The sequence below is a fragment of the Epinephelus fuscoguttatus genome, linkage group LG5, assembly GCF_011397635.1.
Source record: "Epinephelus fuscoguttatus linkage group LG5, E.fuscoguttatus.final_Chr_v1".
NCBI lineage: Eukaryota > Metazoa > Chordata > Actinopteri > Perciformes > Serranidae > Epinephelus > Epinephelus fuscoguttatus.
In genome coordinates this window covers 21,451,376-21,466,978 of record NC_064756.1, presented here as the reverse complement: position 1 = coordinate 21,466,978, position 15,603 = coordinate 21,451,376, and the positions used below count along the sequence as shown (strand labels likewise).

General features: G+C 42.5%; 1 protein-coding gene across 4 annotated transcripts in view; it reads left to right on the top strand.

The window, feature by feature from the left end:
• The window catches only part of arhgef12a (Rho guanine nucleotide exchange factor (GEF) 12a), a 45,772-nt gene extending 31,624 nt beyond the window's left edge, over window positions 1-14,148 (top strand). For 3 of the 4 annotated variants that reach the window (XM_049576048.1, XM_049576049.1, XM_049576051.1), the window contains 29 exons: window positions 93-194; window positions 313-423; window positions 551-649; window positions 1,650-1,692; window positions 1,998-2,103; window positions 2,241-2,378; window positions 2,511-2,543; window positions 3,162-3,276; window positions 3,367-3,472; window positions 3,586-3,789; window positions 3,883-4,021; window positions 4,114-4,146; window positions 5,046-5,197; window positions 5,460-5,606; window positions 5,885-5,970; window positions 6,724-6,849; window positions 7,137-7,251; window positions 9,972-10,072; window positions 10,289-10,366; window positions 10,547-10,622; window positions 10,718-10,885; window positions 11,131-11,218; window positions 11,308-11,385; window positions 11,474-11,568; window positions 11,666-11,869; window positions 11,969-12,205; window positions 12,356-12,585; window positions 12,687-12,762; window positions 12,875-14,148. In XM_049576048.1, the coding sequence (XP_049432005.1) occupies window positions 93-194; window positions 313-423; window positions 551-649; window positions 1,650-1,692; window positions 1,998-2,103; window positions 2,241-2,378; window positions 2,511-2,543; window positions 3,162-3,276; window positions 3,367-3,472; window positions 3,586-3,789; window positions 3,883-4,021; window positions 4,114-4,146; window positions 5,046-5,197; window positions 5,460-5,606; window positions 5,885-5,970; window positions 6,724-6,849; window positions 7,137-7,251; window positions 9,972-10,072; window positions 10,289-10,366; window positions 10,547-10,622; window positions 10,718-10,885; window positions 11,131-11,218; window positions 11,308-11,385; window positions 11,474-11,568; window positions 11,666-11,869; window positions 11,969-12,205; window positions 12,356-12,585; window positions 12,687-12,762; window positions 12,875-12,885 (3,297 nt within the window). In that variant the 3' untranslated portion in view covers window positions 12,886-14,148. The remainder of the gene's footprint in view (window positions 1-92; window positions 195-312; window positions 424-550; window positions 650-1,649; window positions 1,693-1,997; window positions 2,104-2,240; window positions 2,379-2,510; window positions 2,544-3,161; window positions 3,277-3,366; window positions 3,473-3,585; window positions 3,790-3,882; window positions 4,022-4,113; window positions 4,147-5,045; window positions 5,198-5,459; window positions 5,607-5,884; window positions 5,971-6,723; window positions 6,850-7,136; window positions 7,252-9,971; window positions 10,073-10,288; window positions 10,367-10,546; window positions 10,623-10,717; window positions 10,886-11,130; window positions 11,219-11,307; window positions 11,386-11,473; window positions 11,569-11,665; window positions 11,870-11,968; window positions 12,206-12,355; window positions 12,586-12,686; window positions 12,763-12,874) is intronic. The other variant, XM_049576050.1, reaches the window with a different exon arrangement.
• The last annotated feature ends 1,455 nt before the right edge of the window (window positions 14,149-15,603 follow it).

The window sequence follows — 15,603 nt, the reverse complement described above, 5'->3', positions numbered from 1 at the left end:
GTGGAAGTATACCCCAGATCAGTTGGGTTACAAATGGCCAGATGCTTTTTAAAAAACACTAATTTTACAATGCACTCCTGTCTTTTCCTCAGGACTCTCTGTCCCCTACCACAGTCAGCAGTCCCTCTTCCTCCCGCCTCGTCTCACAAATCATTGGAGCTGAGGACGACTATTTTGATTCAGACCAGGAGCAGGTATTTTACCACAGGGCAATCTTAACATCTTTGTCAATCATAACCCTAAACACAGCTGTCCTTTTCAAAATTTTTCAAGCTCAAACTGGTGCTAACTATTGTACCGATTTTGTTGCAGACAAATGGCCAGTGTAACAGCTTTAACAGTATTGAGCAGCTCAAGTCTCGTCCTGCCCACCTCGCAGCCTTCCTTCACCATGTCATCTCTCAGTTCGACCCTGCTCCTGTGGTAAGACCCTCTTCCTTCATCCCTCGTTAAAATGTTTTATGTATTCATTTCCTGTTAAAATGCAGCATAGCAGACACTACTGCTCACTGTTTTTTTATTGTAATTAATCATACTCTTATGTCCTCAGCTGTGCTACCTCTATGCTGACTTCTATAAGCAGACCAACTCCAAAGAGACCAGACGGGTGTTCATGGATCTCCACACCTTCTTCATTGACCGTGGAGCGGTAAGTACAGTTTTTGCTCCCCACTGTGAAATATGGGCAGCGCTACAGGGCACACTCATCCAATGTTCATCCATCTGTGCACACAGTCCGTCACTGATTAGATTTTGACAAAGCGGGTGAAATGTTGCATGTCACCGCATTGTCAAAATCACACTATTTACACAAAGGACAGCGCCAAACATCTGTTATTGTTGTTTTTAAATCCAAAGCACAAACTTTAATCTGGAAAACCATGATGAAATTTTTAGACAAAACATGTTTTTAACTCCCTGGATATGATGCACACAGTCACTTGTAACTCCACTCTACACAAGGTAGAAACACCACCCAGCACCACTAGCGCTGATGTGCAGTGTTAACCTCCTTTCTTTCTTTTAAATGTGGTTAAATAAACAACCCCAACTCTGCCACACACTGTCCGCATGTCATCCATCTCATCATCATTTGAGATTCTTTCTCTTCCGATGGATTTGGCTTTGGTCTCTCTGAGAATGGCTCTCCATGCTGTGTAGTGAGATGAGCCTCCTGCACCCAAAATGTTATCAAAGCATTCATTTATAATTGCCAACGCAGCCACCATAATTCCCAGCTGGGAAAGAGGCATGGAGAAAACAAGAACCCAAATATGACCCCAAGGCCGGTTCGTACAGGACTAATGTTATCACACAAGCTCTGTGTTTGGCAAAATATGGCAGATAAATCACGCTGGAATTTTTACTCGACAAATTACGGCAGATTCATGGGGGATTAAGATCACAGGCCACCGCCACAGAGATGACAAATTACTAGAGGCCCCCAGGTAATACTAGTCCCATGCAAGCATTACATCATGCAGAGGTAATGACGTGATTATGAGCGCGTTGATTTATGATCAGCACTGATATTTAATATCATCTGAAAGGGGTTTTTTGGACGTGCTGGACAGGAGTTCAGTCACAATTTTTTTTTGTTCCAATTTTTTAATGAGGTATAAACTACTTATGTTTTGTCTTTTTTCCAGAATTTAAAAGTTGCTGTTCCTGAATCCATCTCTACTGATCTCGGTAAGTGTTTTACACTGTGCTTTTGCTACATTTGGTCGTCTGCCCAGTGTCATTTTGAGGAGGCAATTTTTTTGTTACGGTCACCTTTTGTCCTGCTGTTGGCTCACTTCATCCACTTGGCCATCCTCATTATACAGCCCCTGTAAGCCATGCACACTCCCGACTAAGGTGTTAAGAAATCAAATGCTCTGATGGTTTGGAAAGTATTGCTAAACCTTAACAGCACATATTTAGCGCGCACTCAACATAATCCTGTTAGAGACTTGGTGTACAGTATATGTGAGTGTGTGTGCGTGTGTTTGCAGACCGGCGGCGGACAGAGCTGATCCCAGAGGAAATAAACAGGCAACATGTACAAACACTGCAGGACTCTCTGCTCCCTGACATCCAGAAGAACCTGGAGGATTTCAGGTACACTTGTCAGCTCTGAATTTTATTTCCTCGGTGTGGTAGGCTCTGATTAAGAGCAGAACTTGAGAATTTGGTTGTCATAACAAGCTAATGAAAAAAGGCAATATCTACCTAACCACAGTGTATGACTCATGTAGGCAAAAGCGCAGTATGGGCCTAACGGTGGCTGAAGTAGAGCTGGCCAGACTGGACCAAGAGAGAGTCAGAGACCGTGTCACTCTGGAGCGAGAGCGCTCTTATGCTGAGAACATCATCACCAAGATAGAGGATATCCTGTAAGTAGCACACACAGTTACATGACACACATGCCATGCATACAGACATATGTTGCTCGCATGCACACATATCTCATGTTTCTAACCATCATCAGCCACTCAGACGGTTTGTTTCCTTTGTATTGATTATAGGTTAACAACTCAGACCACAGAGGAAGAGAAATGGTAAGCAGACTTATATTGTGGAGCATGTGGTTGATTGGTATGAAGAGTATTTCTTAAAGCATATGACGCAAATCGTTTAGGACTTCAGGGCCTCTCATGGCCCCTTGAACCATCTGTGTTTGTCATGTGTCTCACAGTAATCTAAAAGAAACTATTACTTTATTAGACTTTTTGACTCCTTTAAACTAATTATTTAAAAACATCCTGTGCTAAATGAGTATTATCCAACAGTGGTAGTCATTTTTTTTAACCTTAAATTTATTGCCTTTGATGTTCCAGCCAAGAACACATAACATATTGGTGTCATCTAAACCCCATTCTGCATCCCCCACAGTTTACAAATTAAGCACTTGGGCAGTCTCTTAAAGAAAACACGTAATTTATGCAGTGTGTTTATATTAAATAATTCAAAAGTGTGACTGATTGAAACAGTCTTGTTTGAAATGCCATATGGTCGCAGCACACCCCAGATGGTTTGTGTAGAAATTGTACGAGAAGGACTGGTATGACATATGGTGCAAGTCACAATATGGACACTTCCCTTCGAAATTGTTTTGTCGGTTTGAATTCAGAGTAGCGCGACTTAACTCGGGAGTTGTCACTTTTGTTTTTGCTCAGCACTACAATGCAGTATGTCATCTATACATACATGAAGCACCTTGGTGTGAGGGTCAAGGAACCTCGCAGTCTGGAGTCCAAACGGGTCAGGATCAACTTCCTTCCCAAGATTAAGGTACGTAAGATTTCTTTTTCCGCCTTTGCCCTTCTCTCTCTCCCTTTATCATCTACCTGACACCTCTCTTGTTTATTTGATTACATACAGAAAAGCATCAAGACAGAAAAGGAAGGAGAAGAGAAGGTGAAGAAACCCAGATTTCCCAGTATTCTTGGACCTCAGCGTCGGCCCAGCCGCATCGAAGCAGCATCAGGTGAGTTAGAACTTTTGAATAAGACAAATTATTACCCTACTTGGGTTTTGTTGAGTCCACAAGGGAACATCAAAGGTTCATCAAGTTTTGACACCACATTTCTCTGTATTCAGTGGGTAAAGCCTTGGATGGTCGCCCCAGGCCGCAGAAACAGTTGTCTCAGCCCACACTGGGAGCGAGTGATCACATGGAAGCTGGTCGTCTAAGAGGCAGCCAATCAAGCGAGGGCTCTGAACTCACACACTCCATGTCTCTCAACACCTCATCCCCAAACAGCGCCACCTATAGCTCGGACACAAGCCGAGACACTGATATGGGTGAGCTACTGACCGACGAAACTAATCACATTAGTAGGAGGGAAAACCGGTGGAGGCGATTGTCGTTATAATAACTTATAACTTGTCTCTCAGGTGGGACTCCAACCTCAGGCCCTTCCAGGCTGAGTGATGGCCTTCAGTCCGACACTCTTGATGGGTTGTCATACCCTGCTTCGCACTTTGACCTTTACAGCCTCGACCAGCTGCAAGAGGATGACAGAGAAAGCGACAGGTGCATTTATAGTCACATTTGCAGTAACATTTTGCTTCCTTGTGCAGAGAATATTAATTTTCACATTGATTTTACTGTTATTGTTTTTGTAGAGTCCACGAGGGAACACCAAAGGCCATAAGAAGGTGAGGAAACGTGATCAATTTTAGATTTAAAATCATCTAAAAACTAGGTGTGATTTCACACCTGGACTTCAGTTATTTTGAGGCGGAGCAAGGGGAACTCATTTACAAACAAACCAAGACAAATAAAAATGAATTTGTACAGACTGAAAGGAAACTCGTTGATTGGACAGTTTTGGTGATTGCCATCCTTTGTCATCAGGACCCACATGGGGAAATCAAATTCTGTTGACTGACTGAAGTTTATACCGCACTTTGAAGCTTATGATGTGGATATTAATGTTCTTTGGTGTTACAAAGAGCCCACAAAGAAATAACTGATACGTATTATTAATACCTATACGTATTATTAGGCTGCAAATTGACCACATATTATTCTGGTCTTATTACTGTGGGATTGCTGACACACACTTTTTAATGGACTTAATGAACTAACAAAGTAGCCTACACGGAGTCAGATACAAGCACAGCAGTTTTAACAGCTTTTGGCATATTAATCTGTGGAAATACCCACGCTGCATATGTGTGTTTGTGTGCATAAATAGGGTATATGCAAATGCAGATCAATTATAAGATCATGGTCAGATTTCAGAATCAGCAGATGGATTTATTTGTAGTTTAACTTTTGAAGTCGTGCTAAAATCACATCATCATTTGCTACCATAAAACCCTGTAGCTTGGAAGCTGACTGAGACTAACCGTTTGGTTGTTTGGTCTGCTGCAAGCGTTTGATTGACAGCCTTCGTGTCACCCCAAATGAATTGGACTATCCAGCGAAATGCTCTGGGGTTCGGTTAAACTGGACCAAAAAGCTCAGGTGTGAAAGCACCCTAAGAAGTTGTGATAAGCAGTGGTGGAATTTAAGTACCTACATGAAATGCTAACTTTTTATCTTGCCCTAGGCTCGAGGGACTGGGTGCAGCTGATGTCCAGAGTGAGGACGACCAGGGAACAGACTCCGAGCATGACCCTCCAAACTGGCAGCAGCTGGTGGGGCGAGAGGTCCTAGCGGGTCTCAGGCCTCAGGAAATCAAGAGACAGGAAGTTATTAACGGTGAGGACATGGCTAACCCCTTCACTTAATATGCCACTTTATTAAAGCCAGCTGTATTTTCACTGGATATAAAAAGGTTCCCACTCAGTGTCTTTAAAAAATACTGCTGTGTTTTAGGATATAGCGAGTAGAGGGGAGAAGAGTGAGATGCAGTAGCAGAGCATCTGCTGGGATCCAACCCAAGTTGCTGTCGAATGTACATCATGTTGAGCTGTGCAAATGATCTGCCATTTTGAATTAACATCTTACATTGTGTCTGCAGAGCTGTTCTACACAGAGCGTGCACATGTACGGATGCTGAAAGTTTTGGACCACATTTTCTATCAGAAGCTCTCCAAAGAGGCCATCCTGCCTCCTGCTGACATTAAGAACATCTTCACTAACCTGGAGGAGATTCTACAGCTGCATGGTACACAAACACATGAACATACACACATCTTGAAATCCATCAGAAATCAAACCATTAAGACACAGTGGAAAAAAAAAAACCTCAAAGTAGTTTTGAGAATCAAAATAAAGTTTTAAGTAAAATGAACTACAACAGCAATACACACAGCACCCTCGTATTTTCATGTTGTATTATTCATTTTTATCTTTCACACACACACACACACACACACACACACACACACAGACACACAGACACACACTCTCACTGCCCATTGGTGCCTCTCCTTTGAATTTCAGTTTCAATACTGGAGCAAATGGCAGCCGTTCGGAAGAGAAATGAGTCTTCAGTAATTGATCAGATAGGAGACGACTTGCTCTCTTGGGTGAGTACAATTCTCAGGCTGAAATTGTATTTCCTCTTTCAAACATTTTCTTATATTGAATAAATTTCAAGATGACTGATGTGGTGGGAAAAAAACGTATTGTGCACAAAGAAATTGAACTGTTACCCGAAATTGCTTTACAGCAAGAAAAAAAATGTGGGTGTTGGCATGAGATTGCTTTCCTTGGCCTCAATGGTTAATTTTGAAATGTCATATATACATGAAAACGGTTGTGTGCAGGTTAGGACAGAGAAGGGGTTAACGTTAAGTCCTAAATCCTCCCCCCAAGTGCTGGAAGACAAAATGTTACGTGACACAAAAGAACAACTCTGCCAAGAAATGTAATCAGAATGGAAGCAAGCGCGTGAAATGGAAGCCTGTTTCTCAGCAAATGGTTATGTCAGACAATGCCCTAGATTTGGCTGACATCTCCGCATCTTGATATCATGTGTGATACATTAAATGCGAGTTAGCTGCTTATTAGCTGGCAGCCTTGTCTGAAATGTCTCTATGGGGGATAAGTAGGGTAAACGGTCCCCTGAGGGTCCGAGCATTGATCTAGTCTACATTTAAACTTAAGCCGTCCCTGCTATGAGGACTTAAGCCTGGCCCCCTTCTGGGAGTTGGTGCTCATTGTGGTGGTTAAATACTAGACATTTCCATGGCAACTGCCCCTGACCCAGATCGACCGAGTGACTGATAACCGTCTCTGTCCATCTCTGCTCTGTCCTGTCTTGGGTCGGGTGGTAACAGTTCAGCGGTGGAGAGGAGGAGAAGATCAAGCAGGCAGTGGGGACGTTTTGCAGCAACCAGCCTTTTGCTCTAGAGATCATCAAGAGCAAGCAGAAGAAAGACTCGCGGTTTACTTCATTCATCCAGGTACTGTCATTATGCCTCAAAAACTGTTTTAATCTCTAAAGTATTTATTTAGCCAATTTACTGATTGAATGCTCAGAGTGTGTCATGCAGAGGGTTTAAACAAGCAATACATACATCTGTTTAATTCAAGAAATTCAGCTAAAATGTCACCTCCCTGAGCATAAACTGAGTTTACATTTAGTCCTGCTCAGTCAACATTCATACTTGTTCACAGATGTATTTGGCTGTTTGCCGACAGCTTAAGTTCACCCATCTTGTATCGTTTTTTCCTTGTTATTGCTTTGCAGGAGGCAGAGAGCAACAGACTGTGTCGCCGACTGCAGCTTAAGGACATCATTCCCGTAGAGATGCTGCGTCTCACCAAGTACCCCCTGCTACTAGACAACATCGCCAAGTACACAGGTGCTGTAGTGTTGCCTTACCAGTCACAGGTTCTTCACAGCAGTTTGCAGTTATTTGTTAATGTTGGTGCACATGATTATTTTAGTACACGGTCCTGCATGAATGATTATAGAATAGCTGCAACTAATGATCAGTTTCATTTTGGTTTAGTCTAACAAGTATTGTCTTGATTTATTTGTTCCATAATATGAAATTCCCCACAAGGTCCCAAAGTCCAGTGTCTTCAAATGTCCCCCAGAAGACTGAGAAACTAGCCAGTATTCACATTTAAGTTTAGAGCGAGGGATTTTTATTTTAAAAAATCACTTCATCAATTATCAAGATTGTTGCTGATTCATTTTTCAGAGATGTTTCGTTGCCATTTTTTCCTTTTCAATACTGTTTCAATACCGAGTACCGATCCCATGCCAATGCAATTAATAACAAAATTTAACAGCTTTATAGCAGTAACCCATTTCTACGTCAAGAAGCCAAATAAAGTTGGGGCGTCAGTAGCGTAGTGGATAGTGCCGGCAGAGGTGATGCCTTGCTGCAGCGGTCGCAGGATCGAGTCCGGCTTGCAACCATCTGCTGCATGTGACCTCCCCGCTCTCTGTCTCATTCTGTCTCGCTCTGTTCTAAAGGCAAACCCCCCCCAAAAATAAAGTCTGTAAGATATGCATAATGCTCTACAAAACTATACAAGTGCACAAGGGACAATCTACACTTTATTTATTACACTCAGGATATTTTACTCTTTTCAGTTGTTGCAGAAACTGCACAAATCTACTGATACTAGGAAGATATTAATGTCACAGCAACACAGCCTCTGATTCGTCGAGAGACTCAACCTAGTGCATCATGGGATACATGTTGTGTCAGCAGAGTCCTGCATGCGTCTGATTTTCAAGATCTGCTTCAAATCGGAAATGCGAGGGGCAAACTGCACCCGCCCCGCCCTGCTATGATCAATTAGTTACGTGAATAGACCTGACCTGTTGACAAAAAAATCCATGGCCCAACCCAAAACAGCAAATCCTATTATAACCATGTGCGAATAATTTGTTTAGTTAGCACGTTTATAGTGATCATTATGGGCTGTTTTATGTATGTGAAACTAAAATAATATATTTTAGAATGAAGGTAATTCCATATATACAATTTAAATGAATATATTTTGTGTATTTTTATAACGTTGAGCTGCACAATTAACGTGCCTGTTTGTAACACACCTGATGAAAGCAGCTGTCATATTCCAGCTGGTGCAGAAAACATAGCCAACACAAAGTAAAGAGAGAGGATTAAAAAATTCAAACATAAAATGCACATTTTATTTTACATCTGCGATCCAACCTGCATGTCTTTTTTTTTTCATCCACAACCTGCAAATAAGATTAAAACAAAACACCACCTATGAATCACCTTTTTTTGCAGTGATTCATGGGTGGGTACTCGACCCAGTGTAAGACTGATGCTCAGTGGGCTTCAGATGATGGCTCATGAAAACATGACTGCTCTCAACACAGATAAATGGATGAATAACCACAGAAGACATTCATAGTTGGATTAATTTGTTTTATTAACCCTCTAAAAACACTGCCCATACCTGATTGAACATTTTAGACAGTATCGGAGCATTATCGATACTGGTTACGTAACAGATGTATTAATTTTCTGGCCTTGGACGAATATCTGCAGCTTTAAAACAGAATATGGTGGGCATGACACTTAATGTGATTAAAACATACAATGAAACATCTGCCATCCACCTGTTCTGGCTGTGGACAAACATGAAGTCTAATGTTTGATGTCAACACGCCTGCAGGAGGAGCCACAAAACTGATTTTCACATTCATACAAACCACTTACAGTTTATGGAGGAACAAAAACTGATCCCTCTCCTGCAGAGACTGAGTGGAGCACTTCAGAGTCTGTTCCACTCAGTCACGAATACTTAGTCAATCACCGACTCTGTCACAGGGAGAGGAATTGTGATCTATTTTTAAAAATGACAGCTTCAAACCACTATTATACTTAGTCTTCCCACTACTGCACACCATTTTAGACTCTCCTGAACTGACTAGAAATTAATTCTTGCTCCAAATTTTTTTTTCCCTGCACTGCTGCAGCACCTCTGCACGTGACCTCCATGAGTAGAGTTAAATTATGGTATCCAGCCTTTCTCTTTGGTGATCCTGAAATCAATTAGATCCTCCGAGGCAATTAATTCAGTATGGAAACTAATTTACCCGTGTTGCGAGTAACCATGGAAGCGGGTAATACAGGAATAATACCTTGTTTGAATTGTATATTGGGAATGTAATATAATACAGTAGCTAAAATGGAAACTCTTGAGATAGAAGAAAGTGGGTAAAAATGAACCAAATGAAGTCTTAAGCAAGGTTCTGTGTGGCAACATGCCAGCCATTAGTGAATTACAGAGACAAATGGAGAGATTAGCATTTTAATGGTCCTGGAGCGGCAGTGCACATTTTGGGAAATGTCTTACCCATTATTTGGTCCATCATTTTAGTCTTGGCTGGGGTTTGGGTCTCACACAGAGAGAATGCAGTAACGATAAAGTATAACCAGCTATTACGGGATCATAATGCCCCCCTGCTTTATCATAATTTTTGAGAATGATGGTGTGTTAATGGGCAGAGGAAATATCAATTTGCCGGACAGCCCCCTGCAGAACTAAGGAGGCCTTACTTCTTATTTGATGTCACAATATCTTTCAGACAACGCAGCAGAGAAGGACAAAGTGAAGCAGGCAGCAGACTGCTGTAGAAAGATCCTCAATCACGTCAACCAGGCTGTGAAGGAATCCGAGGACAAGCAGGTAGGATGTTTTTTAAAATCTCCTTTCCATTTCATGCCATCCCCTAGACTTTTCTCTTCTTCCCCTTCAGTCTCATCCTAAGTCCTTCCTTTTTCCCCCCCGCTCAACCGCAATTTATTTTTTCACTATCGTCTTTGCTCCCCAGGCAGTGGCTTCCTTTTTTAAAGAGTGCTCACTTTATCCCTCTTTCTCTATTTCTCTCTGTCCTTCCTCTAGAGGTTGGAGGACTATCAGAGAAGATTGGACCTCTCCTCTCTAAAGCAGACAGACAACGCCATGATCCTGGAGCTAAAGGTGAGTTATCTACACGGCCCTTTTAGCTTCAGTTAAAGCACACTCACTTGTTGTACACCCACATACGCTGTTTGAAATATCTGCTCTGTAGAAAGGTGGTCCTGTGTGGAAATGGCTCAATGGACCTGTAGCGAGTACTTATAAGCTTTAAATTTATTTTCCCATCCTACCTTCCCTCAGAACTTGGATCTAACCAAGAGAACGATGGTGCATGAGGGACCACTGTCATGGAAAGTGAACAAGGACAAGACTATTGGTGTGTAGTCAGCATATTATATGAGTTTGACTGGAATTAAACTTTGATGTCGCTGCCAAGAACTAAACACAAGAATCCTCTTTGTCTCCTCTCAGAGTTGTACACACTCCTCCTGGAGGACATCCTGGTTCTGCTGCAGAAACAAGATGAGCGTCTAATCCTGAAGTGTCACAGTAAAAACCTGGCAGGCACTGCAGACACCAAACAGATCTTCAGCCCCATCATCAAACTCAATACTGTGCTGGTGCGCTCTGTGGCCACAGGTCCGTTAACACGCAATCTGTTATCTGTTTTGCATTTTACTATAATGAGGGATGAGAGCAAATCGTTTTAAGAAGCAACAAAGAACCCCTTCACTATTCTTGTCATTGCAATGGCAACTAAACGCAGCACAAAAGACTGGGATATTGCACTCAGATTTTTATCAGGAAGTCTGTGGCTTCATGCATGTAGGGCAGTGTAGTGATAATCTCACCCCAAACCTTCTGTCCATGCTCTTTCCCGCCAGACAACAAGTCCTTTTTCGTCCTATCCATGTCTGACAACGGAGCCCAGATCTACGAGCTGATGGCACCCACAGTCTCAGATCAGAGAACGTAAGTCCACGTACCTTTTGATTGATTAATTGAATTTTATTGCTGCCGTCATTAGATGTGCTGATAACCGTTTATTTTCCTTTCACAAGGTGGCAGCGTCTAATCACCCAGAGGGCTGACGCCATGAAAGTGAAACCTCACAGCGTCATACCTTTACCTCAGACTGAGTATGTTGTTTGATCACCTGCCTAATTTGATGAGATGGTTCTCAGGGTTTGAGCTTGTTACTAACATCAGACGTTGCTTGTGTGCCAGTGGGGAGAGAGACGGTGTGGAGATCATCACGACGGGCGTTTCCAGGCTGAGTCGAGACCCAGACCGCACATCCACCGGCAGCACCCAGTCCACAGGTAGCTGGAGAAACATGTTTCCCCCCCGTTTTACTATAAATATTCTACCGTAATCTCAACTGTTTAGATAATCCTTGTGCAATTACTCCCCCTCAAGATAAAGAGAGCAGTCCAGCCCCGAGAAGTGTGACGCAGAGTTCTCTACCTGGTAACAATCCCTTTGAGGGCGTAAAGGCAGAGGAAGAGGAGGAGGAGGAAGGTTTCGTGGACCCAGAGCCTCCTTACCAAGTGGCTGAAGATGGCAAAGAAGGAGACTCTTTCAACATGTTTCCCTCTAGAGCAGACGAAGCACTGAAAACATGTAAGCACCGCAACAGACGACTCAATTATTCAAATATACATAGATAATGTATGTGTGTATGTAAAAATCATAAACCTGTACGTCTTATCTGTTGCTCAGTGGCAGCATTAAAGCAGGTGTTGGTGACCCAGCTGATGTCCCAGGAGGCTGTGGAGCAAACCAAACGCTCCACGGGGGCACGTCTCCTAAGGACCACCTCTCTGCGGACCCCTGTAGACAGTCGCGCACGGGTGATGGTCCATAATGGCTCAGAGAAGAACAACTCTCAGACAGAGGACCCGACTCAGGACCTGGGCTCTGGGGACACAGGCTTCTTTGATTCTCCTGAAGATTATGGTGAGCCATTTAAATGCATTGTACTCACAGATAAACGTTTCTTACAGTGGTCATTGTAAGTTGCAGCTGTCTTCTTGCTCTTTGTCGCTCACTGATGCTGACGTTTTTTTCACTACAGTAGTACTAAATGGCTTCCTTTGATTCTCTCAGCAGGGTATTTAGTCCTGGAGGGTTACGGTGGCCCGGGGGAGAGCAGCACAGATGATGACATATTGGCATCAACCACAGGGAAGCAGCTGAGGACCTCACAAGGCTGCGCCGCCGACTCTGGCATCAACTTGAGGTTTTCTTCGACGTCACAGGCCGGCAGCCTCTCCTCTTTTAGCAGACAGGTCTTGTCTCACCTTAGAAACCTTCAGGCCAACCTCAACTATCTGAAGGTATGTAACAGTCGATGAGCTCATCAGCATACGTTGTTGTAAAAATAGTATGATAGTCAATCTTTGTGGTCCACCATGTGAATTGATTGTTGCTCTTGCAGGAGGTTGAGGCCAAGTACAATAATCTAATACGCCAAAGGCCGGAGAGGCCAGCAGCGGACACGGATGGAAGCAAAGGTATCTCATTCAGGCTCAGCGTCAACATATGAATTACCAGGTTTTTGCTGATGATATAGTTCCTTATGTGTCATTTTTTCTCTGATCTGACGCCTCGTTTTTTCCTCTCTAGATAAGAGATAGTGGAAGTCCGTACGGCAGCCTTTGGCTCTGGTTCCAAAGAGGAAGTACCGACTCGTAGTCTGTTCCTACTTCGTGTGTCCTGGACTTTCTGGACATCCTATAAGCTTGTCCTCTCACTGCTGAGCCCCCTTCTTTCCATCACCGTTGCCCACGGTTGCCACAGAGAACGAGAGACTTGAGTGTGAGCGGAAGCGTTTGAAGGGTGGAGTCATCTTTGCGATGCCGCGCCCCCCTCCATCAGCACAAGGCAATCAGGGAAGTGGGATTGCCCCTCGAAACCTCACCCCCCTTCCACCATCTAACACCCATTTTCCCCCCGGACCTCCCTGCAAGAAAGAGAACTTATACCAAAATGTACAAAGATGTGTGTTTAGAATATATATATATGAAACACAAAACAAGAAAAGGAAAATTTTAAGATAATGTATTAAGATTTTTTTTATCCCAAGATGTATTTATTTTCTTTCTTTTCTTTTTTTTTTCTTTTTTTCTTTTTTTTTTTTTTTTAAAGTGTTTCCCACATTGCTTGCATGCTTTTGGCCATGGTGTTACCGTTTTGGCTGCTTTTCCTGCTTCAGTCATACAGGGTTAGTGTGAGTGTGTGAGCATACATGCACGCTAGCCTAGTGTACCCTGATGAAATGGCAGGAATATAATCAGACTGATAGAGGCCAGAGTTGCACTGGTGATGGATAGATCCCATTGTGTTACAAACTCTTGAATTGTGTTAAAGTCTAGAATTTCAGATAAATTCTAGGTGTGGTGTTAACTAGAATGAAGAGTCTGAAGGCTCTGATCTGGTCCTGTTGCATTTCCTTGCTGCTTCTTCCTCCTCCTCCTCCTCCTCTTCCTCACTGTGAGGGGTGCTTTGCCTCTCGTCTGCCTCCTCATCTCCTTTGCGTGTGACCCTCTCCCTTCTTTTCCCTGTAAACACTTATGGGTGTCATCCTTCTCCTTTTCCTCACAGCCCAGTGGCTTTCATGCTTATTTATCCCCACTCACACTCTATATGTCATGCTTCCTCATCTGCCTTTGGGTATCTCGCCCCGTTCCCCCTCCTCTTCTCCAAGGAGCGCTCACGCTCTTTCTGTATCAGCTCCTGACAGAAACGCTGCTTCTTTCTGCTACTGTTGGCGATGCTGATCTGACTGCCTGATATTCTAATAATGTCATGAAGTTCAACATATGTACAATGATCAAGTTGGAAGGTTATGCATAACTTTAATAAATAAATGGTGCCATGACACATTCAAAAAGGAAAAACCTTGCCTGCTTTTTTTCTTTCTTTAAAGGAATACTTCACCTCCCAAAGGACCATTTGTGTATCATGTACTCACCCTGTTAATGTTGAATTTGTAAAGAAAAATTTGTTTTGCTTGCATGCCTCCATCAACAAGAGTCCAAAAACAGAAAATTCTTGATGAATTGAAGTCAAAGGGTTAAGTGTTTAATAGAAGCAAAGCTATAAACATCCATTTACAAATTCTCACACAACTCGTACTCTGTAACTCAAGAGTCATTTATTCAGACATGTGCCCAGACAGCCCTTTCTGATGGGGAACTGAATGGAAAGTGAAACTTATCTATGCTCTCTTCAAAGCCAGATGTCATTGACAAAAACAGTCATTTACCTCCCTGAACAAAAGAGCTGCTGATCTACTGCTGCCTTGATCATTTAGTTTGTGTAATTGTGTGTCTTTGGTGTTTTTAAGCAGTGGTCCCCAACAGATTCTTCCTTAGTTATTAGTTCAAGGTCCACACACTTTAGTATATTCAGCGTCATATTTGCATTTGGCCATGTCGTTTAGCTAGTTTATTGTCTTTGTCAAGTAGCTGTTAGTTCTCTCACTCACTCTACAGCAGGAAACTGCATTCCAAGATAAAAGTTCTGTGCCAGAAATTCTCCACACTTCAAAATGACAAATTTGACAGGTTAACACAAGTCACTTTCAATAAGGGTGGGTGATATGGCCCTAAAATAATAACACAGTATCTCAGGGTATTTTTGCAATAATGATATTCTGGACGATGTGACAAATTTGTTAAAAAAAAAGGATATGTTTTATTATTAATTAAGAAAACAATATTGCAACAAAATGAGAGATATAGTTGTACATGTCAGCCTGACAGTTTGCATTCAAATATTCAGTAAAAACTGAACTAAAATTATCTCTGATTTCTTCAATTTGTAAACAACAACAGTACCTCAGTGAGATTCAGATGCTGTATAAAATATTAATAGTTCAACAAAATAAAATCCACCACAAAATACAACTGTAAACAGCTCCCGAATGCAAAAAAAAAAAAGTACCCTAGGATCTGTATTTATAAATGAAAAGGCAATTTCCTTCTCTTTTAGCAAAAGCAGTCTGAATGACTGAGTTGTTTTTTTCCACCTGGACCTTGATGCTCTGCCATTTCTCCTCTAATCATCAGGCTGTAACCTGTGACAGGCTGTTATGATACCACAACTATCCCACACTCACATATATGGAGTTTTTTGTCGAGCCGTGAGCGTCACATAGGTTTACAGTACCGAAGGTTTAGGAGAAAATCACATGACGAAACCGACTCCCGTGTGCGCACAGCAAGAGAGGAGAGGGAGAGACGCTGTGCTGCTGCCAGAGGAGCTGCTGAATGAGTTCCCTCTGGGCGAAAGAGTCTGACAAGTCCGGGGCTGTTCATAAAACATTCAGGATGTCCAGGCCTAACAAAGTC